Source organism: Hippoglossus stenolepis, chromosome 20, assembly GCF_022539355.2.
Source record: "Hippoglossus stenolepis isolate QCI-W04-F060 chromosome 20, HSTE1.2, whole genome shotgun sequence".
Classification (NCBI taxonomy): Eukaryota; Metazoa; Chordata; class Actinopteri; order Pleuronectiformes; family Pleuronectidae; genus Hippoglossus; species Hippoglossus stenolepis.
Window position 1 is genome coordinate 3,444,311 of NC_061502.1, and position 26,007 is coordinate 3,470,317.

General features: G+C 41.4%; 1 protein-coding gene across 1 annotated transcript in view; it reads right to left on the bottom strand.

Annotated features, from left to right (window-relative positions):
• The window catches only part of cnih3 (cornichon family AMPA receptor auxiliary protein 3), a 70,005-nt gene that overhangs the window by 40,870 nt on the left and 3,128 nt on the right, over positions 1-26,007 (bottom strand). The window contains 2 exon segments of the mRNA XM_035143346.2: positions 1,574-1,621; positions 14,758-14,826. Coding sequence (XP_034999237.2) covers positions 1,574-1,621; positions 14,758-14,826 — 117 coding nt within the window.

Consider the following 26,007-nt stretch of genomic DNA (forward strand, 5'->3'; position numbering starts at 1 on the left):
ATTGGCAATGTAGTTCATCCTCTTCGCATCAAGAATAGCTGTCGCAAATGTCATGGCTGTCCATTAAATAGGTGTGGAGCTATTTTTGTCAGGAGCAAAGTGGTGGACTGATCAACCAACTGGAGCTATGCCTCTAGCATGTCTGAAGATTTACATGCTGTCATTCATCCATCAGCTATACCATTTACTGAATCCATTAGGGACCCTAGAAGGGTTCAAACCGATCCCAGCTGACATGAGGTACAAAGTGGACTACACCCTGAACGGGTCGCTAGTTTATCACAAGGCCTGGGGGGGGCTGGTAGCAGGTGTCATGCACAGTAGCCTTAGTACAAGTACAACCCTCAAAGATTGCCAGAACCATAATATTGTGTTATAGTAGGCTTGTGGAAAAAGTAGCATACGACCACAACATGTCTCCAGAGAATTTAAGCTGCATTTTCCACTTACAATAGCCCATATTACAGGAACACTAAATAATGCAGCCAATTCTGTCTCAACAAAAATCGATCAAATATATAGACTGACCGCATGGCTGCGGATTTTGACCTTATACTGATTTCGTCACAGGTTTAGAAGCCGTGTGAATCCAGGCTTCGGAGATGTTCTTCGTGTTGATTAAAATGTCAAAGATCAGTGATACATTAGCTGGAGGTCACCTTTAAGCTGCACTGTGATAACACATCGACAGCTACCTCCAGTTATCACTGCACAGCCGGTCACAGCTGCAAGGACAGTGCATCTGGACATCTGCACATGTGTGTGTGTACGTGTACTGTATGTTGCTTTGTGCATTCATTCATGTGTGTATTTGTCTCGGTGTTAGTGCTGTAGGGAAAATGTCCTCTCCAGGGGCCAGTGGAGGGCCCGGGGGCTTGAGTTGACAACACCGATAACCAAGATCAGCTGCTGGAGTAATGAACCTCCAGCATAAACACACACACACACACACACACACACACACACACACACACACACACACACACACACACACACACACACACACACACACACACGAAGCGTGCAGACGCAGCTTGAGTTTCGGAAGGGTGGAGGGAGAAACAGATGTCACACTGAAGCTGAGAGGGGGCTTCTTCACAGACTCACTTGTACCTCAAGGCAAAATGTCTGCAAACACACACACACACACACACACAACAGAGAGAGAGCATCCATCTGCAGAGCACAGAGCAGTCTCCCTTTTGATGTCAGTCCAACATGAGGCAAGAGGACAAAAGAAGCATTGCATTGCGAATAAGATAGTTAACAAACTACAACACTAGTCTTATGAGCAAACACTGATGTGCAAAGTACAAAAAAATTCCCGACACAGCAGCCTTGCAATTAGAAAAGTACATTTGTGCTGCAAATGACGTGCATTTCAAACACGTATAATATCCTTAAATGTGTCATCTGTCCGTACAACGTGACGTTTCATCAGCAAAACGTTTTGCATTTAAATTTCCACTGAAAGGTGCAATGCTCCTTACACTTAATTGTATTCTCATTAGCATAGTAATTACAATCTGCACAGCACAAGTGGGATGGTGATGATGATTGGTCCGCTGCTTACCTTCCTCAGCAGGTTGCAGATCCTCTCAATATTCCGCAGTCTCTCCCTCTGTAAGAAGGGAACACAGAAAGAGGTAAGTTTGAGGAGTCACACTTGATCCAATTTGTTTTGTTTTTTGTGACGGGCTGAGTATGCTGATATGTGATCAAAGAGGAAGCAGAATAGAAATAGTGCACGTATCTAGACGTTGTAGGTGTCGAACGGGCCTGATGCTCAGTACGAGTACCCTTCCAGAACGCTGCTCAAACTTATGAATGATGAGAAGCTACAGGAACGATCACAGCCAAATATACTTTACATTAATTATACTGAACATGAATGCACCGCACAAACTCTTTTAATGTCTTAAAGGCTTGGATTCAAGTCCAGTTCAGACTTCAGACTTGACAAAATCACAAAGGTGCAGTTAGACCCAATTTTGCAAGATAAATATTCCTCTTCTCGCTGTCATTCCACCCACAGCAGCCAATCAGCACCCATCTCCATTACCTGCTCATATTTTGTATTTCTGTGAAGCTCTAAAACAACCCTCTCCTAAACTGGCGAAATATTGGAGATCTGTGTGACGATGTGTGTTCAATTCCAGACTGATCTCTGGAAGAGGAGGAGTCAGCTCACTACTAGGAGTGAATGTGTCTCACTTCGTCATAGAAATTGCTTGGTGAGGAGGAACTCTTGTTCTTTAGGACGAGCAAAAGCAAACATCAAAAAGTGTGCCTGTAACTTAAACCAGCATCTGGTTCAGATTTCACAGGTGAGCTGTTCCGTTGCCTGGGTCATTCCTTTTTTAATTCTCCATAACTTAAACCTTCAAAAACTGCATAAAATGACCCTCTACCAACATAGGACATGCTGAGATGAGTGAGTCCGGTCAGGTTTCTTGTCAGCTGTTCCTGAATGATGGGACAACAGACGTCATCATGGGTTTTCACACGTGACAGTCTGAACATTTACCATTTTACACGTTTACATTTGTCCCACTTCTTTTTGGTTTCACATTGTAATTTAGGGAGCAGTGCCTGCTGCTCCCCACATCTGTTCCTCCAGGCTTTCTGCCTTCTTAACGGCCAGGCAGAGAAAGTCCGCAGAAACTCCAGAGGCTCTCACTCAGACATTTGCTTTCACACATACACCTCGTCCAGACGAACTGCGGGGATCTGTCGAGTTCAGTGCACGTCTGAAAGCACCTTGCGACTACTAGTGGATCCAGGTAGTCTTGCTATCAGCTGTCATTATCTGGTGTGTCTTTGTAATTGAAAGCAAAGGAGCTACATGGAGAATCAAAAACATGTACTGCAGAGAAATGAATTGCATATATTGTTAACTACACCCACCCTGTAGATCTTTGCATGTCTCCATATAAGAAGTGCAGTGTGATGGCACAACTATTCATTCACTTCATTTTGGGGAGTGAGAAAAATTTGAGTTTCTCTCCAGCAGTAGTTGTCTTTGTTTACACAAGTTAGTACATTTTAATATGTCTATGGTCTTTATGTGTATTCAGCTGTAAAAGGCCTAAATCAGCAATCGCCACAATGCTGAGGCACCGTTTCACCGAAGCTTTTAACATCATCATCAAATATTAACTGAGCTCCTACCGAGACCCAATATGGAGTGGAGTGGCAGCGCAGTGTGTTCCACAGGGGGCGATGCATAGCTGCGGCAGCTTATAAATCATACATGGATCTGAGCGCCACACTGTTTGTGCTCGTGGAGACGTGGTCAGTCCATTTGACTTTGTTCCTCTTGGACTGGTTTGCGAGTCAACAACAGAGTTTCCATGGGAACGATGGAGTACTTAAAAAAAAAGTATTTGGCCTCACACGCAGTGTTAAAGCCAGGATGTCAAAAGATGAACTGATATTTAGCCGCCAAACAAAAAAACTGAAAATGTGCTGAAATAATTGGACTGAAAACACATAATGGAAACACTATTTTGAGTGTTTTCTGGTCCACATCGGCCTGGTTTCTGGGATTTACTTACTTAAAGCCACAGAGAGAATCTGTGTCTCTATACTTCACACTGTAGCCTACATTCAAGAACCATGGGTTTTAGCTCACCTGTGCATTTTTAATATCATGTGGATTTAATGCTGAGTGCAGGGAAGAAGTGTGCTGAACTACAGTGCAAGTAGTCATGCAGCAGTTTGTGTGTGTGTGTGTGTGTGTACTTGTACTTTGTATTTTTTGTGAGGACCATTTTGAGCATAGACCTTGTGGAGTGAGGACATTTTGGCAGATCCTCACTTATTGGTTTAACTTACTCTGAGAAGGTCTAGGTTAGGGTTAGGATTAGGCATTTAGTTGTGATGGTTAGAGTTAGGAGATTGTGATAGGGAATGCATTATGCCGAAGAGTGTCCATGGTAAGATAGAAGTACAAGTGAGTGTGTGTGTGTGTTGGCATGTGTCAAAAACACGCAGAGGCAGGAGCTCACTTAAAATCTGCAAGAGATATGCTTATGTGTGTGTGTGTGGAGGAAATGACAACCCTCATCACACACACACACACACACACACAAACTGGTGGCTTTTGCCAATTTAAAACTGGCATGCATGTTATTTCAGGCAAACAGCAACCCATGAAATATGATTTTTACTTAGCCGAGGGCTCCACTGAGTCTCCTTACTTCCCTGCGATTTGTCTTCAACTTTGCATTTTTTCAGACTTTGTGTCTCATCTTTTTTACATTCAGTTTATTTCAGTCCATTAAAAGCTGTTTATTATTATAAGACAGTTATTTATCCTCTCCTGTGCATGTGGAGTGTATTAATATACACAAATGAATGACAACCTGCTGTGCCACACAGTCTTTATCGACTGTGTGGCACAGCATGTGTTATTTTACTTTTCACATTTGAACGTGTTACCATGACTCTTTTGGCAGCTTTTAACACCTCCAGCCCTTTTTTGATGAGTATGTCTGCATATGTGTCTATGTCTGAATCTCACACTTTGATTACATTGGTTTTTTTAAGAATAGTTCAACATATTGTCTGTATAATACGGAGCTAATACCACTTTCATGTCATATTATAGTTTAAATAAATTGCAAATAACCAACTTGTATCATACGTGTACGACTCATCCACTGTGGTGTCAATCAATTAACACTATTTCAACCATCACACCACTGTCGATAGTCTTAATAACGGTAATGACATAAGGCAGGACAGCAAACCAGCACTTTAGCCAAAGATGCTGTAAACAGGTGCTCATTAGATGGATGAACTGTCCAGAAATATCATGTGCTGTTTAGAAAACATCATTAATCAGTGAGCTGTAGAGATGTTGGAAGTGTCTTGTTTACTTGTTTTACTACACATCTAAGGTATCTTTTTCAACCTCTTATTGCTAAACCATGCTCCCCACGACCTAACCCAAGCTCCTTAATGAAAGCTGTACTAGTCAAATATCAGCACGTACAAGGGTTTCTTATATCAGTGAATCCATAGATTTATTATCATTCTTCGTCCACTGTTTAGCTTATAGGCCCCTCAACTCTGTGTTTTCTCCTGTCACCATTAAAGGGGAAAATATCAGAGATTTTGAAAATAAAGACTTCAATTTACAAGAATAAACGTATACATTTACGGGAATAAAGTCATAATTTAACGAGAACATTTTTATAATGTCATGAGAATAAAGTCATAATGTAATGAGAAAAAGGTCATAACGCTAAATAAAGAATTTGACTCCTTCGGGATCCAAAATCTTGAACCAATCTCAATTCAAACAAAATAAGACTAAAAAGCACACCAATGTAACCAACATGAGGCTGGTAGGCGACAACTACCAAACATTTCCTCCATTTCTTGTGCAATCTTTTCAAAGTCCTGATACTTACTGACACTGATAATGTAAAAATGCTTTATTCTTGTAAATGTATGACACAAATGTATGCAGCCTTTTTCTTATTGTCCAAATCTCCGATATATTTTCCCCTTGAATTTGAGTGACCCTAATACTTTTTTTTCTCAAAATGATGCTAAATGTGTGTCTGCTGGATGTGCACAGTAAATAAGCAACTGTGCCGAGTTCTACTTGCTGTTGCATTAATTAGAAGTTTCATTTCAAAATTGATCTTTACATGTAGAGGGCTTAGCATTTCCTAGCATATGTATTGTTGAGATTTGACTATTTAGCACTATCGTATAATTACAGTTTTTCTAGACTGTTACAGACATTTCTACTGTTAAATGTTTAATTTATGTTTGTGCTTTAAATAATGAAACCAGAGGGTCTTGGGTGGGAGGCTGCGAACAAGTCTGAGATAACCCCACTGTTACAAAGGAGAGAGAAGAAGCTGAAGGGAGCAGAGTAAAAAACTAATATGTAAATGAGTGTGACAATCTTATCATTTTGTAACATTTATTCTTAGTCTTGCGTGTGTGTGTGTGTGTCTGTGACCGTGTGTGTGTGTGTGTGTGGTGTGTGTGTGTGTGTGTGTGTGTGTCTGGGAGTGTGTGCAGAGAGACAGGCTGATAAAAGTGTCCCGACTTACACTCTTTCAATCTCCCATCTCCCCCCCAAATGCCTCATGTGGCTTTACCTCATTTCACAAGAGCATCAGAGGGAAGCGTGGGAAAAAAATGTGAGAGAAAAAAAATATTTCGATCTTCCTTTTACATTTTCATTATTTAAAATGTTTTGAAGTACAAGGAGAAGCCACTTCAGCGGAAGCAAGCTTCACTTTGAAGTGCAATATATACGGGAGATGGGCAAAAAAGGGAATCTACGATTGGGAGGAGGAACGGCGGTGTGGTGTGGTCGGGCTCAGACTTTGCATTCACAGTGGTGGATTACATTTTCCTGCATATGCGTGTCCAGGAACTCTTTCATGTTCCTCAAAACAAGGAATTTTAACCCCTTCCTCTGTCCTCAGTATGACCTCCATGCACATTAAACCAACATTCACACACACACACATACACACTTGTCTTTCTGACAAAAACACACCACAACAGCCATGAAAGGACCAGTCTGGTGGCCAATTATGTGCTGCTAATATCTATTTCTGGTCGAGAACATGCATCTCATCAGGAACTGGACAATTTCACTCCTGCAAGGCATCATCTCCCCTCGCCTTCATCTGCTGGCGGGTTTGAATGAGGACAAAAAAATATATCCCACTCAAAACACTGTGTGTGTGTGTGTGTGTGTGTGTGTGTGTGTGTGTGTGTGTGAGTGTGAGCCTCTGTGAGTGCGTCTGTAGGTGCATGTGCACACACACTCGCAACTGTCTACTCATTAGCAAGCAATTAGGTTGATGGCTCTTTGAAATGTTACTCAGCGAGAATTTCCTTGACAAGCGAGAGTGGCGCGGCAGTACATTATAAACAGGAGCTGGGAGGAGGGAGGCTGGAGTGGAGTGGTGGGAGGGGGGGCTTTAAATCGACCTTTATTTAACCGCACCAATTAGGAGCAAACTCTCATTTACAGGAAGCACCTGAGCAGTGTGAGCTTGATTGGACAATGGACGGGATGTTCATAATGTTAACGAACTGTCCAAATGCTGTGAAATAAATTCCCTGTGTGACTAAAGGAAGACTTGAACTTGAGAAGGGGAGACAGGCGTGGGGCAGCGGGGGGGGAGATGGACAGATACGATGTGTGGGTGGGTGTGTGTGTGTGTGGGGGTCATTTAAATGGCATGAAGAGGCTACAGAAGCTGACATCACTTGTGCTTGTGCCCTTGGTGCATCCATAAGCCATTTAAACAAAACCATCTCTTTCCTTCATCTCCTTCCTCAGTTATCACTCTGGCTGCATCTGATATTATCATCGCCCACGGCTGTAGCTTTATCCCCTCATAATAAAATGTGTGTGCGTGTATAAAGACATGAGTGTGCACCCTGGTTGGAGTCTGTCTGCATATGTGCGACAGTGACACAAGCTACAGATGTCATTAGCATTGGAGACATTCAATTCTCAGCACGGTGGAAAACAATGCAAATAGAGCGCGAATGCATTTTCGTCATGGGACGTCTATGTGTGTGTGTCTGCATGTGAGGGAGTGATGGGTGTGAAATCATGACAAACATGCACAGCAAGCTGTGGTTTTGCAGCGTGGGAGAGAATACGTCGTCATGCATGACAAAGTGTGTGAGCACGTAAGTGTGCATGTTCACAGATACGCCTGTTTGCTTCTTGCTGGCAGCAAAGGTCCAGTCACACCAGAAAGCAGCACTGCAAAGTTCATTCAACCACCTTCGTGAAATAAGTGGTGCTGCACGCTGGATGACTACTTGCAGAGCTACTGTAGCTGGTCAAGCTAATGGCTGAGACCCAATGGCGCCTTGATTCTTCTTCTCTTGCAGACACAGGTAATTGGTAGATGAAGCTGGCCACTGATTGGGAGCACAGTGTTCACAGCCATTACATCAGCTGCCACCTCACGCCTCAGCCAAACCACCTGTCATTCAACTGTATGATGGCTACCAACACATGTATCCGCAACCCGAGTGGTGTGTGATTTCATTTTATTATAACCAGTCACATGATTGTTGATTGCCCTTGTTCAGAGCAAGAGAGAGAGAGTGTGAGAAAGAAAGTGTGCAATATATTTAGAGCTGTGCCACACTAAGAGTTGTCTTAGTTCAATCTGATTTAGCTGTTTAACTATGAAAAGTCCTATCAAACACAAAGGCGGCCATTTGTATTAAGTCAGATCAAAGACAAAAGGCTTCCATTTTGTACTTGACAAAATAATTAAATATAGCCTAGATAACTATGATTTGCCCTCCAACACAGTAGGTTGCTATCCGCCACTAGACCGAACGAAGAAGAAGGCGAAGCTATCAAATATCAAGAATAATAAGAGATACAGTACCGAAGGGGGAAGGAGAAGAGGAAGTAAGATATTGAAACACAAAGTGTATGGCGGCGATACACCTTGACGTTGGTTGCCACCCGCCAATAAGCTAAACGAAGAAGAAGAAGCAGTAGATGGTGGTTGCCACTCGCCAAAAAAACGAACGAAGATGAAGAAGAATAAATGAAGAGAATAATGGATGAGTCCCATCGAGCAAAGAAGAAGAAGAATTATAGTAGGTGGCGGTAATGCACCTTGATTTTGGTTGCTAACTGCCAATAAACCGGACAAAGAAGAAGTAGAAGAAGAAGGGAACAGTGCACCAACACAGTGGATGGCAGTAATGCACCTTGACATTGGTTGCCACCCACTAATAAACCGAACAAATAAGAAGATGAGCATCTTAAGGCGGTACATGCACCTCAACCAATGCACCTTGACGTTGGTCGCCACCTGCCAATAAACCAGACAAAGAAGAAGAAGACCATTTTGGCCATTTTGTATTCGGTCAGATAAACAAAAAAAGTAATTTGACTCTCGTTTATTTTGTACATAGTAGATGTTGGGCTTGAGGAGAAAAATTCACCCCCAGAGTTGTACATTAAAATAGGCAATGAACCAATCCCTGCTGACATTGGGTGAGAGGCGGGTTATGTCCTGGGCATGTCATTTAGCATATATAAACATTATTTCAAATATGACTTATGACAAAATCTTTTCCTGTCCTTATCCACTTATTTATATACTGCTGTTAATATAGTTCTCGTTTTCTTATCAGCCAGGTGGCTGCTTGCTTACTTCAATGAAGAGGAGGTCTAGAAATGCAGGTAATTTGCAGTAAAGTACATTTTTTTCTTTGTGTGTGTGTGTGTGTGTGTGTGTGTGTGTGTGCGTGTGTGTGGGACAGGTCTACACAAAGTGAGGTTCCTCCCCGAGGGAACAGGCTAACAGAAACTACTAATTATCATGCGTGAAAGAAAAAGATGAAATGCCGAAAGATAGGAAGAAAGAAAGCGGGTTGGGAGACATTTTGAAAGAATGTGTGTGTGTGAGAGAGATAGAGAGAGCATATATATATATCATTTCTGTGAGTGTGTGACTGGGTGTGTGATGTGTGTCTATGTGAACTGCGGCTGAGTACTGCAGTCAGGATGAAATCTCAACCCGACTGATAAAGACAGATGGAAAAGTGTGAGATTCTCAAACTTGATTTCAAAACCCAAGACGCTTGAAAGAATCAGTGCTTGTAAACTGTTATCACTTACACAAAGTCATATTTTAATAGTCACACATTACAAGCTGTATTGCCTACAGAGAGACTAGAGGCCTTGATATTTTACAGATGAAGTTAGGGTACATAAAGTAGAAGATTCAATGATTTATGAGGGGTCATTATTTTGGGGAAATATGTATATTTGCCCTCTTTCCAAGCGACAAATGAGTGAGTGGCACATGTGTAGCTGAAGCCAAAACGAAGTTGGCCAAGTTTACCATGGAGACAGGAAGCAGTCTGACAACAGTCTATAATCCAAAGTGAAGAATAAAACACTGACCATCACTTCTAAACCCTGAAACTATAACACTCTGCAGACATGCATACAGTGGACCGATATCCTCTCTAAGAAATGTGCTTGAGGCTTTTAAGTATTTTACTCTTTAAATGTAAGTTTAATGGTAAAAATATTGAATAGAAGAGTCTCTTAACATTAATGAATAACTTAAATATGTATTAACCTTTAATTAGTCAAATTGTTATATCTAAAGATATTAAAAACAAAAGGATGAAAGCAGCAGTTACCAAGCAGCAGTACCAATAGGTTCCCTTTTTTTTTAAAGACTTCTGAAAGGACAGGGGAACTTTAGGGTCCAATTAGACTTCAGTGTCCCCCTGGCCCCTCCCCTCGAGCTATCCATGAAATGGGCAGTTCATATCGTATTAATAATGATATGTTAGTAGTTTAATATCGAAGATAAAAAGTTATTCTTTTAAATAATATCCAGGCCCTTTATAGCCCCCCCATGTCTAAAGCGTCTGCCATGTAATGTCTTCTTATTTAAATTCATGGTTTAACAGAAATGGAAACTATTAGTGTTCTTTACTTGGAGCTGTGTGCTGTTTCCCTCTGCTGACAGTGCTAGGCTAAGCTAACCCCATCCTGGCTTCAGCTCTGTACATACCGCGCACACGTGGATGGTATCACCCTGATAATCCGTCACAAGATGAGACACTTATGAAGTTATGTTAAATATTCTAACCCTGTCTAGAAACCTTATTTATTGATCATTACTTTTCCCAAATCCACAATCTTTCTAGGCTTTTCTGGTGCCTGCGGGATCTCATTAGAAAACTTTAAGAGCAGCTACAACTTTAACAATATATTAAATGGATGCTATGAAAGAGAAAAAAATACATTTAGGGCCACTTTCTTATTCTGAAAATGGGTAGCAGTGATGCATTTCATATAAGAAGCAGGAGGCAAAGGGGAAGGATGGGTTTAGGAAAACATGAGAGAGAGCGAGAAGAAAGAAAAGGGAAGAGAAAATTAGATGGAACTTTTGTGCCCATTCCCCTGCTGGATTCTTTGATACATTCTGTATTGCATAATGATATGCAAATATGACAAAGTATGAAAGTGGCAATGAGTGGGGAAATCTGGTCTAATGCACTGTTTTCACACTCGTGAAAATGCCTTTCAAGCTGACGAATTCTTTTCATTTCGCCTCCTCAGAAATCCTCATTCATGCATCTCTCCCTCCTTCTGTGTGTCTCCATCGCTGACTCTTCTTTTGCTCTCAGTTGGTTCATCTTTCTCTCTCCCTCTCCAACTTTTCTCCCCTCTCTCCGCCGCTCATCCCCAAGGAACTATAGAAGTCAATACTCCAGAGGATCTGTGCAGTCCAGAGCTCTTAAGTCAAAGTCACCTCCAAACTAACTGTTTGTGCTGTACTCCAGCACCATGTATTATTAAGAGCCAACTGTGTTAGTGGAAGCCCAAAAGACTCATGGGAAAGGGATTTAGCGGGCTGGAAGTCGTCCTAGAGCAACTTCACTTGGGGCATGCTTTCCTACGCTGGCCAACACTAATGTGCATTACTCTCCACAGCTTCTCCTGATTGCTGGCGTGGCAATTCTGAGGAGCAACGAACCAGAACATATTTACTCTCCTTAGTTTGTTTTGCAGTTCCTCAAAGTGAGAAAAGGTAAAAGAAAGAGTTTGAGGTGAAGGGTGAAAAAAAGGTGTGGGTTGCAGCAAAACACTGCAAGGCTCAAAAACGACCCCTTTCTCTCACATTACACTCACGCATATAATTTAAAATGTAAACATATAATTACATTTTACATTAAATGCATTAATGCAGATCTGCTAGGGCACAGTTTAAACCACAGCATTTGATTAACAAAAAAGGTGTATTCCTATTTAAGTAGCAGATGGGATACACAATATCACTAAATATTAAATTCCAGCGTTAGCCGGAAAAAGTCTTAAAAGCAAAGTAGGGATGGGTTGAAATGATCAGCATTATCTGTGAGTGTGGCAGTGAGTCAGTGAGTGTGCTGCTATGTATCTGTCAAGGTGACACTTGAGCCTCAATGTATCATTTTGGGCTGTTCCTGGTGAGAAATGACAGTGACGAGTGAAACCTTGATCTAACAGTGAGACACTGGAAACAAACAACATCCACCTTGTGTAGTGAAACATCAATTGTCAACTGATTCACATGACACACCAGATGAATTGGACCCCAAAAATAAAAGCATGGTATCTGCAGCATTTTCCCACAAAGTTGATTTAATCTATGGCGGTAATGGGAGTGCATGTGCACAAGCACTCTCAGGAGGGAAAGAAAAAATCTCACGCATTGCATGCCACAACTGCAGCTGAAACTATGAGGTCTGCGCGGATGGAAAAAACGTGATGGACAATAGTGCAAGCGAGCACATGGTAAATGGAGCTGCCAACAGTAAGAGATCTACTATGTTATTATGAGAAGTGAAAGTCATTTTTGGGTTCATTGTAAAAACTGTGGTGGGACAAATTAGAATAGGGCGGGTTGCCACAGTCTAGATAATTAATGGGAAACACTGGTATCTGGGACGTATCAATGTGGGAGAGAAATTAAACTACATTTTTTTCTTTGCTAGACTCATGCCTATTGATGCTGGTAGCCAAAACAGTGGGATCCTAACTTGCACAATGCATGTCAAGATGGCCCATCGTCCATCATCTAGAGATGCATTAGCCTCTGGGGAAAGGGGACGATATTTTGCGGCTCCTGGTTTGGACATTTCCGTTCCCTACAAACTATTTTCTGTCTGACTAGTTTCTATCATCACACGAGTCAAATGCTTCTCCAAACAAAACACAAACAGAGATGTACTTTAGGTGTTTTAGGTTCAGGTGACATTTTGGCAAATCTCTATAATCAGCCATCAGTATATGGATGCAGATCAATTTAAAGGTCATTAGGTGATGCATCTCGGGCAATGTGTTCCACCTCCTCTGCTCTCCACATGGACCGTTTACCTGCGGGCAACCAAAGCCTGCTCAAACGGGGATTGGTCAAACTAGAAATAGAAACCAGAGGACATATTCACGTGCAGAATCTGTTTATAGATATTAAGATGCAGCTAATGTCAGTACATACCTCGATTTTGACACACATCATATTCCCCTGGCGTGTGTTGTCCTTTGGCCATTTAATAACCCCAAATCCTGACAGACAGAAATGCAACTACATCTGCAAATCAGCCGTCATCTGAATGTGGCAGGAAATTATGCACAACAGACGGGCTGATTATGACACCGAAAGAAAAAATCTGCCTGCTGACATTGGAACTGAAAAACATCATCAGCAGCTACATTTTATGTTTACTTGACAAGGACCTCTAGCTTTATAATGAATTATGCTATTAGCACGGCAAAGCCTTGTAGGAAGGAGTTGTGAGTACGTCACTAAGTCAACCATGAGTGTGACTTTGACAAAGGAGATCAGTGTTCATTTCCCATTTTAACACGGACTGTAACACTCCACAATATTTCTTGACAGGAGCTTAACATTCATTCGAGTGGGCATATCAGTACATGCTCGTTTTGGGAAGGCACTAACAAATGGTGCTGCGCTCCTGAAAGATCTGAACAAGTCTGCTTTCATCACATTTGTACATTCACCAGGCATGTAGATCACCCTCTGACTTCAAATTCATATTTGATAACTGATGTCTTGATTAAACAGGGTTTTCGTTCCCATCTTTTATCAAGAGCTTGGTATTTCAGTTTGAGAGCAGGACATATTAATTTCGCGTTCAGATTTGGTTATGCTTTCACTCTAAACCCTGGGCTCACACTTACACAGTCCCTGCTTGTCATCAAACATTGCTTCAGCTCTCTTCGCACTTGCGCTGCTTCTGTGCACGCGTAAAACGTCTGCAATCAGATATCTCCTCTGCACGTAGATTGTTCTTGTCTGTTTAAATGGTGACTAATGAAATTGTGTCGTCCTCGTTGTGGGTGCGTTTACTTTACTTCTTTGAGAGTCCTGTAAAGGTGGCTACTTTAACACACAGTTTGAGCACAAGCAGAGTAAATCTAAGCACGCACAGGGTGTTGAATTACAAAATCTGCGAAATTAATAAATCATGCCCTGAACGCTCTTGAACAAAGATAGGGGGTGAAAAAAACAAAAAAAATACCTGAATCTGACGTAGAGTCAGGGAATTACATATTTTTGCACAGTAACCCTGTAGGGAGCTTCACCCAGGATTCTGATTTCCAGTAGGATTTTGGCAATTCATTTGGGATACTAGTTTATTTAAGATATAACCAGCCAGAGGCCACAATGAAAAACGAGCTGGAGGTGTGAGGACTGAGATGGTTTAGGGTAGTAAAAGGTCAGACACAGTTTACAATGAGAGCGTTTAACCTTTTGCCGCTGTGAGCAGGATCACACCAACTGCAAATTTAATATCTATCTCCTTTTATGGCTTGTCACTTTTGTTTTATTTATATTTGGATTCAGGGGTTATTTGTAAAAGATGATTCATTCATACTTGATGCTTTGCCCCAATGTCTTGTAATAGTCTGCATGTCAGCCAGGAAGTAAGGAGAGGAGAGGCGTACAAAAAACCAGTGGGTTGCCAGCTGTCTGATTTAAAATTAATGGACAGAGAGAAAATGTGAAAAAACAGGAGTGTAGACAAGGAAAGACAGAGGCAGAAAGGGGAAGACAAGTGTGTGGATGTTTGTAGCCCTTAGCGAATGGATTGTATTCATTTCCCCAACACAAAACAAAAGACCGTAATTGAAAGAAACATGTAGGACAATATGTGTAGTAGTGGGAATGTATAAATGAGTAGGGAAAGGAGACTCACCGCATGGAGTGGATTGCCCTGATCAATCGGCACTTTGAAGTCAGTCTGGAGCTCATCAAAAGCCGTTATCTGAGAGAGAGAGAGAGAGAGAGAGTAGTGTTAGAAGGGATGAGCAAAGCAGATGGACAATATAGGATAAAATAGCATCATTATTGCCAAAAGCCTCCTGAGTTTGTCACCTTTCATGCAGAAAGTAAAGCTTTATGCATCCAGCTGGGCTGCAGAGGACCACGATATAAGATTGACTTTACTTTGTGTTTAATATTGATAAAACTAGTGCATTAACAAATTTACCAAAAAACTGTCTACATTTATGGGTTGAACATGACTCATAAATCGACACCCAGTGTTTCAAATCATCTTAAACCTTCATGGGCCAATGCTCACGTAATGTCAACCATTAGGAGTGTCTCTGCATCATGACATTTATATATACAGTATTTGAAAATGTTAACACCCTCTAATCAAAGATGGGCGGCCCCTCACCACCAGTGACCGTCTCTGTACCTCTCTTTCGCTCGCTCGCTCGCTCCGACACACACACACACACACACACACACCCAAACCTAACGTATGCCAGAGCTCTTTATTCACTTATTTCCTCGCCTCTACTGCCCTGAGACATCAAGGTCAGCATTTAAAGTCGACATCAAACCATTCCACCTGCTGCCCTGTGAACAGAACAGACCCTGGCATTAAACTTAATAGTGTATGTAGCCGGAGCTCTCTTGAGGGCTGACGAGGAGACATCCTCCATTTCACAATCAGCTCTTCCTCGTCGTCATCATTAACATGATCTGCACCAGTAGAGATGTTGGATCACTTCTGCCCAGAGGGACAACATTTAGATGCAAGAGACATAAAACGAACCCGTCGGATTGGTGTCATTTGATCTGTCCGCCCACTCACTGCCACACTCTGGGATGACTCTCAGTAATAACAACATCACGTAATGATGAACAGTAGAAACACTACACAGCACTTCCATGTGTGCTGCAAGTGTTGCAATGGAGGCAAGTGCACACCAAAGACAGATGTTGCTGCTGGAATAGTTTGGCCTCAGGAGGAAAATGTGTGTGTGCGCGGGGAAGAAATATGAGTGTGTCAATCAGTATTTGTGCATGAGGGCAACAGTGCAATGTAACATCAGCACAAGTACATCGGTGTGAGTGAGAGTGTCGCAAGAAAAGTAATTTGTTTGTGTGTTATGAAAATGTTAACGATGCATTGTGGGTATACAGTGTATGAGCAAGAGACAGAGGAAGCAGTGGCGTGTGCATTCATACATGTGAATGTGTGAGGGGAATTAACATCAGAGAGACGGCAGAGGTTCACACCATTCCCGGGTTATTTCCCTGGGCTCGCCCCGCACTAACAGCCATCTCTTTACATGTTATTTCCCAGTGGACCGCAACAGTGATCCTGGCTCATTGCCTCTCTGTGTTACAGTGAGCTAGCTTCCCCCAGGCTGTTCCTCCTGGGCAATGGGAATGCACACACACACACACGCACGCACGCACGCACGCACGCACGCACGCACAAACACACACATACGCACACATGCACTCACTCACACAAGTCTTCATGGCGCAAAAAAGATTCTGAGATTTCAAGTAATAGGAGAATAAAGTACAAGAATAAAATTGGGATATCACGAGAATTAATTTATATTGTTACGAGAGAAAAAGAAGAGACATGTGATTTTACAGGATTTGAGTCATAATTCTACAATAATAAAGGAAAAAAAAGAACCCATGCTTGCCTGAATCTGAAAGTTTGAACCAATCTCATTGTGAAAAGATTAGACCCCTTTAAATATCACACAGATGTTACAAAAGATACACAATCACCCACTACCAACTATTTCTAACTCCACAATAGAGGCAATTTCAAGCCTGCGTGGTTCTTTCTTCAGAATAGACAAAATTTCTTGCACAATCTTTTCAAAGTACTCATAATTTAGATAATCTTGTGCTGATGATGCAAAAATATTAAGCCTTACGTTATTTGTGAGACCTATAATATAACTTAACAAGATGCTGATCCTTTGACATTCCAATTCTTAAACAACGTGCAGCATAACATTTTGTTCTCATAATATTACAACTCAATTCTCGTGAATTTACAACTTTACTCTGATAATCTCAGATTTATTTCCCCCTTTAGTGGCCCTTATACTCTGTTGTAGATTATTGGTGCCTCTTTAAATAGATTTGGCAAAACACATTAATCCTTGTTATCAACTACTAATTTAAGTAAGTAAAGTGTGTAACCCAAAAGACCCATGTTGTAATACAAAAAATTGTATCCCTAAGGAACATAGTAGAATTTCCCTCCCCTTGATTTATGATCCTCAGCTAGTGATTAGAAGCAACATCTGTTTCTGAGCTGCAGACCAGACGACCAAAACTCAAACATGTGACATGCTCAGAGGGTGATTCCTGCAGAAGATCCATGGCAAGTGACTCTGGATTCTGTTTTTGCAAAATCCAGTTCTCTTTTGATGTGGATGTTCACTTTAACTGACTGCTTTGAAGTCATGGTTGGCTGGCATCAAACCTGGCGCCCTCTGCTCCTCTCTCTTGGCTCACTGGATTCTGTGTGTCAGCGCAGACTGTGGCTGCTAGTGGACCGATTCCTTGCTACGTGTGTTTGCATGGGGGAGAGACGGGATAGGCGAGATGGATGGAGCCTAATTTGTTGTGTTTTAGTCCACAGAGGCAAATTTGTGCTCATTTCCACTAACTGTCAGTTGGTAGAAGCTACGACCAAAACAAAAAAAATGTTTCCGCCCATGTTGCCTTCAAAGAAATCACGTAGAAATAACAACATTAAAAACAACAACAGCAATCAGCGGAACCTCCACTCTAATGTGAAAGACTACAAGGTCTGTTTAAATTATTCAAAGTTTTGCCTTAAATATTTATCAGGACTTTAAATCCACTCGGCGTGGGTTAATTTTCTGCACAACCACTTCTCACCAACCTCTGATGCACAAATTACAACCCAGTGAAGCCGAAGCCCAACCTTAAGTCTTCTGCGCATGCAGCCAGTGAGAACTGAACTTCACATATGAAATCTTTGTATTAACCACCAGGACACGATGCAAAGGTTGGAACACAGTTAGAACAAATCTCCCCATGTGGAGCATACAAGTCTACCTTACCTCAGGAGACAGTCAAATGCAGAGGCTAGCTGACAAAGAGAGAGAGATCTGATGTAAGTAAGCCTGTGTTGGTTTTGTAGCGTCAAATTCAAGTGTAAAGCAATGGAAGGGTCAACTGTGAAATGTCAGGAAAGCAAAGAGAAATTTAAAAGTGACGCCCAGCGGATTGGGATGCTCAGTGAGGAAGGATCACAAGCTTCTCTCAATGATGTATGAAAACAGCTCAGGAGAAAACCTCACAGTTTAACAGTTCCATTCTTGAAACATGTATCCTTTACTGGGTACTTAAGCTTCATGCAAGTTAAGTTAATTGGAGACGCTAATGCTACGTCCATATGTTTTAATTTGAAAACTGTTGAACACTGTGATGGATACACCTCGCATTCACACTGCTCCAGAGGTTTAGAGTCGCTAATACAGAGGCGCTTGGAAACACTGCTGGCCCTGCTTTAGTACTAAAACTCCCAAGTTGTTTTCTCGATGTGCAGAAATGGAGATTTTTGGAAACAACGTTGTAGACATGGTTAGGATTCTGCTTACAAGCATAGGAGACAAGATATTATTCTAGCAATTTGTGACAGTTCCTGAGCCCGGTGGGACGCCCGGTGGGACCCCCTCCTGTTTACACCGGCCCACTCCAAATCTCAAACAATGAATAGTATAGATAATAAGTAAATCAGTAAAACTGCACCAAATGTACTACACTTCTTAGTCCCTGCCTTTTCAGATTAATTATCTCTTCTAGGACTTTATGCTGAACATCAAAATATCCCTCTCCTGTAGACTCAGAGGCCACTGGTTGGTCATGTGTGGCAGATGGCTTCTTTTTTTAAATAACTAACATGTCAGTGTCACACTGTATCGGTGCTGAACACCTTGGTAGCAATATCTTGGCTGAACACCTTGTCAGGGTGAGACAGCTGAATATTCCCTGTATAGATAGTATTGGCACAGTCAACTCCTCCTTTCAATGTGACAAGATCAAATGAAATAAAGCTCTTCCTTCCCTTAAATTCTGAAATCAGCATTCTGCTTTATTCAGCCATCAGGGCATCCAGCGAGGCACCAAAGGCAAATGAAATGAAAAGCACATATGCAGCTACAGTGACTAGGTTAATAGATCAACTGAGCATATTCAACAGATATAGTATTGTCAATTTTAGGATGTTTACTGTGATCCTATTCTAGGTGGTAATTGTGAGTTGTTTGGAATATATTCAAAAAAATTAGGAAAATCTACAATATAATGTCAAACAATATTCATCTTTCATGAAACGAGCAAACAAACAAAGGTAACCTAAATAAATAGTAATGTTAGTAGTTTAACATATTTAAAGCTGCAGTAGTAAACCTTTTGTATAACCAGAGGGGGCTCTGTACATCATAAACTGCTTCTATACATGCATTGAACTCCGGATAGTCTCCTGAAATTATCTGGAGGGGCTTTAAGTGAGAATGCAAATGTCCGAGTTAGTTGCTTCGGACATTTTTCGCAGTTTCTCTTTTCAACCCGCTAGTAAAAACCCTGGATAATGTCCGAATGAGCCCATTCCGGCGGCCTCACACCAGTGTGATGTGCTGTAAACAAATACATGTGATCGCCGCAGCTTCTTGTTTTTTTTCCTTCCCTGCCACCTGAGTTTTCAACTCTATGATGTAATATCACGTCAGCCTTTCAAGCTTGTTTCACAGCTCCCTGTGCAGCCACTGGCCTTTGGCCTCTGCTCGTGTTGTGGGCTAAGCTGTGACATAAGGTCAAACGCCATGCACCATAATAAGAGCCAATACCGTTTAATATGTATAGCAACAAATCACAACATACAGTACATTATCTGAAGGCACGGGACAAAATTATAGAGAAAGCCAACAGTTCCCATGACAAGTAAACACTTGAGGACTGTGCGAAGACAGCCAGAATTGATTTGTAACACCTGTATGTGCTTTTTCAAGTCAAAATGGCTACTGTGAAAAAGGTCTAGAGCAATTTTGTCCCACTAGGTGCGACAAAACTGAAGGAAAGTTTAGGGTCATCTCAATGAAACACAGCCTGCATATGCCCCCATAAGAGCACTAACCAACCAACACATACACCAACTGCTGTGCCACAGATGTGCAGAAAATCAAAGAGATTTTAAGCCGAAAATCTGAGTTGTTTAATACAAAATATTAGAACTCCATCCACACATCTCCACCCAAAATGAAGACCAAACTGTAAAGTGACTCATTTACATTGCAGTCCCCATGGCCTGGAAGCGTGGTCGCTGTTTCTGTTGGACTATGGTGTTACATGTGTGGGTAACCCATAGCAGCAAAGGTTGCTACTGCTTAAACAAAGACATAAAGAGCGTTGGCTGTAACCGACTGGAGTTGCAACCTCTAACCAGTTACTGCTGTGAGGTTTACAGTATTTTGTCAGTGAAAATGACTCATTTGTTCAAGTGTTGATCACATTGGATGGATATTCCTTTTTTCTCACACATAGAGGACAATATGAACAGCTTTCTATTGTCTTTCCTTCTGATCTTTCAATACAAGCTATACTGCTGAACCGCCTGATACATACACACCATCGGTTACATGTGGCAAATCCCAATCCAGTCCAATTTCCATGTCAAAGTTAAATGATTTCTACATGGCAGAAAATCTGTCAACAATGTAAACATAGTAAAGCAGTATTGGGGTTTTACATGCAAGGATCTAATGAATGAATGAATGAAACAACAACTCTCCACCATTCTGATCATCAATAAAGCCTTTTCCCCCGCACGGCCCCTTGTTCTGACAGTTATCCACTACTGTACATGTGAAGCGAGTCTCTTTCCGCAGAAGGAAAATCTATGCAAATCTTATTGATTCTAATCCACACGATCCACACAAGCTTTACCTTGTCACTTGTGATCACTTGGCCCAGAGAAATGTTCACAAACTAAACATAGCCACAGAGAAAACGCTGGAGTAGCAATTTGTCTGAGGTGGCAAGCACTCTGTCTATGACGGGGCTGCTTAATGGGAGCAGTCAGGGCTTCTGGAAGGGCAATCGAAACGTGATAACACTGGCTCTGTTATCGCCATCAGTCTCTTGTAACATTATCACTTACAAAGCTAATGAATAAGGCTACGAAAAAGAAAGCTAAGCTCGTAAACTGCATATCTTTCCACATAAATGTTGCCAATTACGTGCATTTATTATTCTAGTGTAAAAAGCAAGTGCTGTAGCGGGTGAAATTGTGAGAAAAAAGAAAGAAAGAAGTGGAAATGAAATGGGGAAAAAGAGGACAAGGATCACCCATATAATCCCCCAGTGGGTGCACTGTGCAGGGAACAATGGAAACAGTGGAGTCAGATTGATGGATGAGGAGCCAGCAGGGGTTAATGAACACATGGATCGATGCTGAACCAACTTGGCAAGACACTGAACGCCACCTCCATTAGCTCCCAGTGGCTGGTGCCAGAAAGCCCGGTTGACTGTTCATTGAGATTACAATCAGCTATGCATTTCTTTTCCCTTGAAGTCTCACTATAGGGCACCTTGAGCCTGAGCTCCTTCCATTACAGTTCAGGGGAGTTGGGTGGAATTCCAGGCTGACTCTACATGTTAACGGACCAAACCTTGAAGGTCTGAATCAACTTATTTTTGTTTCAAAACTTACAGACCTATTTCTCCAACCTTAAACACCTATCTTCTTCTATATATTCCCTTAGGTTTTCGTAGTCTTGATGGAAGTAACCAACTCTCAAGGTACAAGGAATCAAACTTCTGCCTTTTACTGAATGTTCGCTCTCTTGTATATTGGATTCAACAGGTAACATGGCATCTTCCAGTTATGATAAGAGCAATATGGCAGAAGAAATGTTCACTTTAATCATAAAGCAAATTTGGGCTGTGTAAACCCTGTGTTGTAACACTGGACTCATCACTCAGATCTGAAAATACATAAGACTAGCCAAACTCATTTAATTGGGAAAGCTGATAAAGATAGTATGACCCAAAAATGTCATCCAGACCAACTTCCTGGAGAAACTTACTAATTATTATTTTGCGCACACCTTTTCCTTCTGCTATTAGGGGAATAATACCATCATCTAACATGTGCTCACTTTGGGATTTACCAGTTGATTGTCAAGTGAGCCACAATGAGAGCTAGCTACCATCATGCGTTGCTACAAAAAATGTGAATAACTACTGGAATAAAGAAATAGTTTTAACTTTTGCATTTCTGAATGAACTAAAGAATTATTTATATTAAATTTCCCAATATAGTGTTTCGTAAATATTGAATGACTTTTTCAGATTTCCATTATTTCAGATGCAGCCTGTAGATAGTTGGGAACATTAAGTGGGAACCACATCTTTATTTCATCGCTGTTATAAAGACATGAATAATCCAGACGAAGACGAACTTTGGGTGCCCTCCCCACAACATAAAGCTTTACTTACTATAGTCTGCTCCTCTGACTGAAGTTCATTTCCTCCTTGATCTCATTATGTTTCTGCATTCGTATCTACGCTGCCTGGCTCGGTACATCCCAGGACCTTTCCTCACTTTGAAGGAGACTCAACCTTCCCATATAGAACTTTTTTAAATGAATCCTTCCTCTCTTCTTTTGATCCCTTCCTATCTGCAGTGCTGCCTTATCCTTCCTTTCCATGGCTGATTGTCACTTTGCTGTTCCAGTCATCCATTCAGTCCAGTCTGAACTGGGCTGAACCCCTAGTAAGTGAAATCCATAGTCTCTCTGGCCTTTTCCCCCTTATTTCTCCATCATCCCATCACTCCTGCAGCTCCTCTCTCCTTCTGCAGACCCAGCCTCACCCCCCTTCCATTTATCTTCCTGTGACATTCTCTGTTCCTCCTCCTCTGGGTCTTGGCCAGTCTATCCCCAGAGGAGCCATACTGAGGTGTTACAGATCATGGGAACAAGATAAGGCTTCTGTGGGTTAAAATGAAAGTAGCACAAACCACGTTTGGCTAAATATCACTCTGACAGTCTTTCAATCTTTCTTCCCAATGCACTTCCTCAAAGTCTGTCTCCTCTGTCGTGCACATAGCAACCCAGTGAATAAATAAATAAATAAACAAACTTGTTTTGCTCCATATCATCAGAGCACCGTAGAGACAGGAACGGATGAGGGAGTGTTATGGTTGTTCTGTGTGAACGATTATTCACACGACACCTCTGTTAAGCCTGCGAATGCCCTGTACTTGTCAAAATCTCAGTGTGATGCGAAGTCACGCTCGGCGAGGAAGCGACGCCAACTGAGACGCGAGCTGAGCTGCAACCCTCAAAATCCATCCTGAAGAGCGCACGAAATCCTGATGTGCGGTGTCGCCTCGGTGTTACTCAAATCAGCGTGTGCTTTGTGTGAGGTGATTTAAGTGTACTAATGGAAGACAGTTGGAAGGAAGGGTGAGGGGAATATATTCCTTCCTCTCTGCCACAGCCGTATTAAACTTGAAGCTGATATATATAAACTAGGAATTATTGTTATATACAGTGAGGAAATACGGACAAAATGTGATTAGTAAAATATTTATCGGTCAATAAATTACTTTGTTTCTACTTGTTGTGTCTCAATCTTTGACATTTATTTGCTTGTGAGGCATGTCTTAAATTTTAAATGTTTTCTATGTGGTAGTAAGAAGTCATACATTCAATTTGATATATACCCTGAAGCAATCCAGTTTTGAAAAAGCGCCCCTCGAAAAGACACATCAACACAATTCGGTAAACAAATGAATTTCCCACCGTATTGCTTTATACTGTCTTTTGCATATTACCATGACCAAAGTTAATATCATATTACACTTTCACTTGCATTGCTCTTTGGGGAAAAAAATAATAATTTGAAAAAAAGAAGTGACACTGTACCACTATGTAATAAGGTATCACTTATTAGGTATATTGGTAGGTTAACTCACAGCTTAAATGAAAGGATTAGTTTGACATATCGGCGAATAAACTTCTTAGCTTTTTCTACAGCCAGTTATCTAAGAAGGTTGATTTTACCGTCACTCAGCATGCAGATCATGCTAAATATAAAGCTGGAACGAGAGGAGGGTTTATTGGACATTGAGACTTGAAACAGTAAAGAAAGGTTCAACTAATCAGCACCTTCACATATCAGTAATTATCTCAACCAAGGAGCTTATGTTTTTGTTTTGTTGGTCTTCCAGTCAGTTATTTAAGACCATTACCCACACATTACTCAACAGATTACCATGAAACATGGTGGAAGGATGTGGTATGGGTCAGGTTAGAATCCGCTACAAATAGCGCTGCATACTATACAATGCAGGAAGGGAGCAACACACCAACTTAGAGATCTCTTATGCCAAATTATTTACTTAATATTCGATAGACCATTGAGAAGCTAATAAGGAACTGTTCTGGGTTGCCAGGTTGTGAAAAATACCTCAATCTGCTCTGTATCTTTTTAACTTGGTAATAATTTATTGATTTTCTCTTGATTAAAGCTTCTGTGGGTTTCACTTTCTAATAAGTATAAGTCTGTAAATGTTTATAAGGTAATAATAAAAATGTATGATGGTCTATACACCACTTCAGGGGTCTTCAATGAAGCGTATAAGACTAGTTTAGTGGAGGATAAACATACACCAAATCCTTTCATTCATTTCACAAATTAAGAAGCCCAAAGATCTTTTTATTGATTTCTAGCTGATTCACATCAACATTCATTGTTTAGTTTGTAGTAACTATAAGCTATTATATACATTATCAATGATGCTTTATTTTACCTGAAAACAACAGCTTCAGAATCATGGTATTTGTACACTTTATTGTAAAAGAGAGACACTCTCATTGCCACTCTGTAATCCTAACGGCTTCTTTGCACATGTAACTTTGCTGAGCAGGTAGGATTACCCACAAAACTGAATGATAGCCAGCAGCTTTAACCGCTAGAATCAGGCTGAGCAACTGAAACGCTGAACTGTAGATCAGTTAAAAAGACATGGAAGTCATATCCATTGAGGAAACATTTAAAATATCAAGATTTTTAAACTGAGATTGGTGTATTTGTTACAGCGTCAGGTCTTCTGGTTCCGGAGGCTATCATGAGGAATAAGTGCTGTCTGGCCCGGTCGCAGTTGAATAGACCGCACAGTCAGAGCTCGGGTCAAGCGCTCAGACTCTGAGCTGAATGGAATTATTTGCCACTGCATCGTTGCTCAGCTTTAAAAACTGTTATTACTCATATTATTCAAGTTACTACAAACCAGAAAGTTACCTCAGGGCCTCTACTCTCCTGTTGGTCTGAGGTACAGGGGACGTTAGTCCATTTTGTCTTGGCTTGTTGCTCTATCCATTTAAAATGTGCTTTCATACCACACTACACCTTCCACCCAGTAAATACCCAAACTGCCACACTATAATGGAAACCCCAAGTGGGAGAGTAAATTACGTCAGTTTGACTTCCTACCCTCTGCCACGCTGCCGGGACAGTCTCTACATCATAACTGTGCTATGGGGCTTCCCCATCTATCAGATGCCGGCGAAAGGAGCGTCTGCCTCGCTCTCGACTTTAATGACACTCGGAGCACATTAGGCGGCGTGGTTACATGGGAGGTGAATCACTCAAGCAGAGTGGAGCCGTTGAAGCGCTGAACCGTAGAGCTCGGGGGAGGTCGCAGTTCACCTTGTATGTTAATTAAAATGGCTTCAAAATTGCTTATGTGAGTACTCCCGTGGGTGATTGTGATCTTCTATTTTATGTGACGAACAGACTAATTCTGCCCATTGCTGCAACTGGTTGTAAAAGAAATAGAAAATTTACTCTGGAAGTACAGTTGAGTTGCCAGGATTTTATATCATGATTAATGGTACCATCAACGGTTTAATGAACCCATCAACTTGATTTCCCCAAAAGAAGCTTCGTCACCAGTTCATCATGCAGTGGCTTTAAAGTGTAACTTCCACATCTAGGTTTTGGCTGAAGTGTCTCGCTGTGAAAATGTAAAAAATCCCTTGAGAACGCAGTGCATGGAGGCGGGGCTCAGAGCACAGAAATCTCCTATGAAATAGAGGCTTCTCACCTCCAGAGTTTTCCCGATGAACAAGACTTC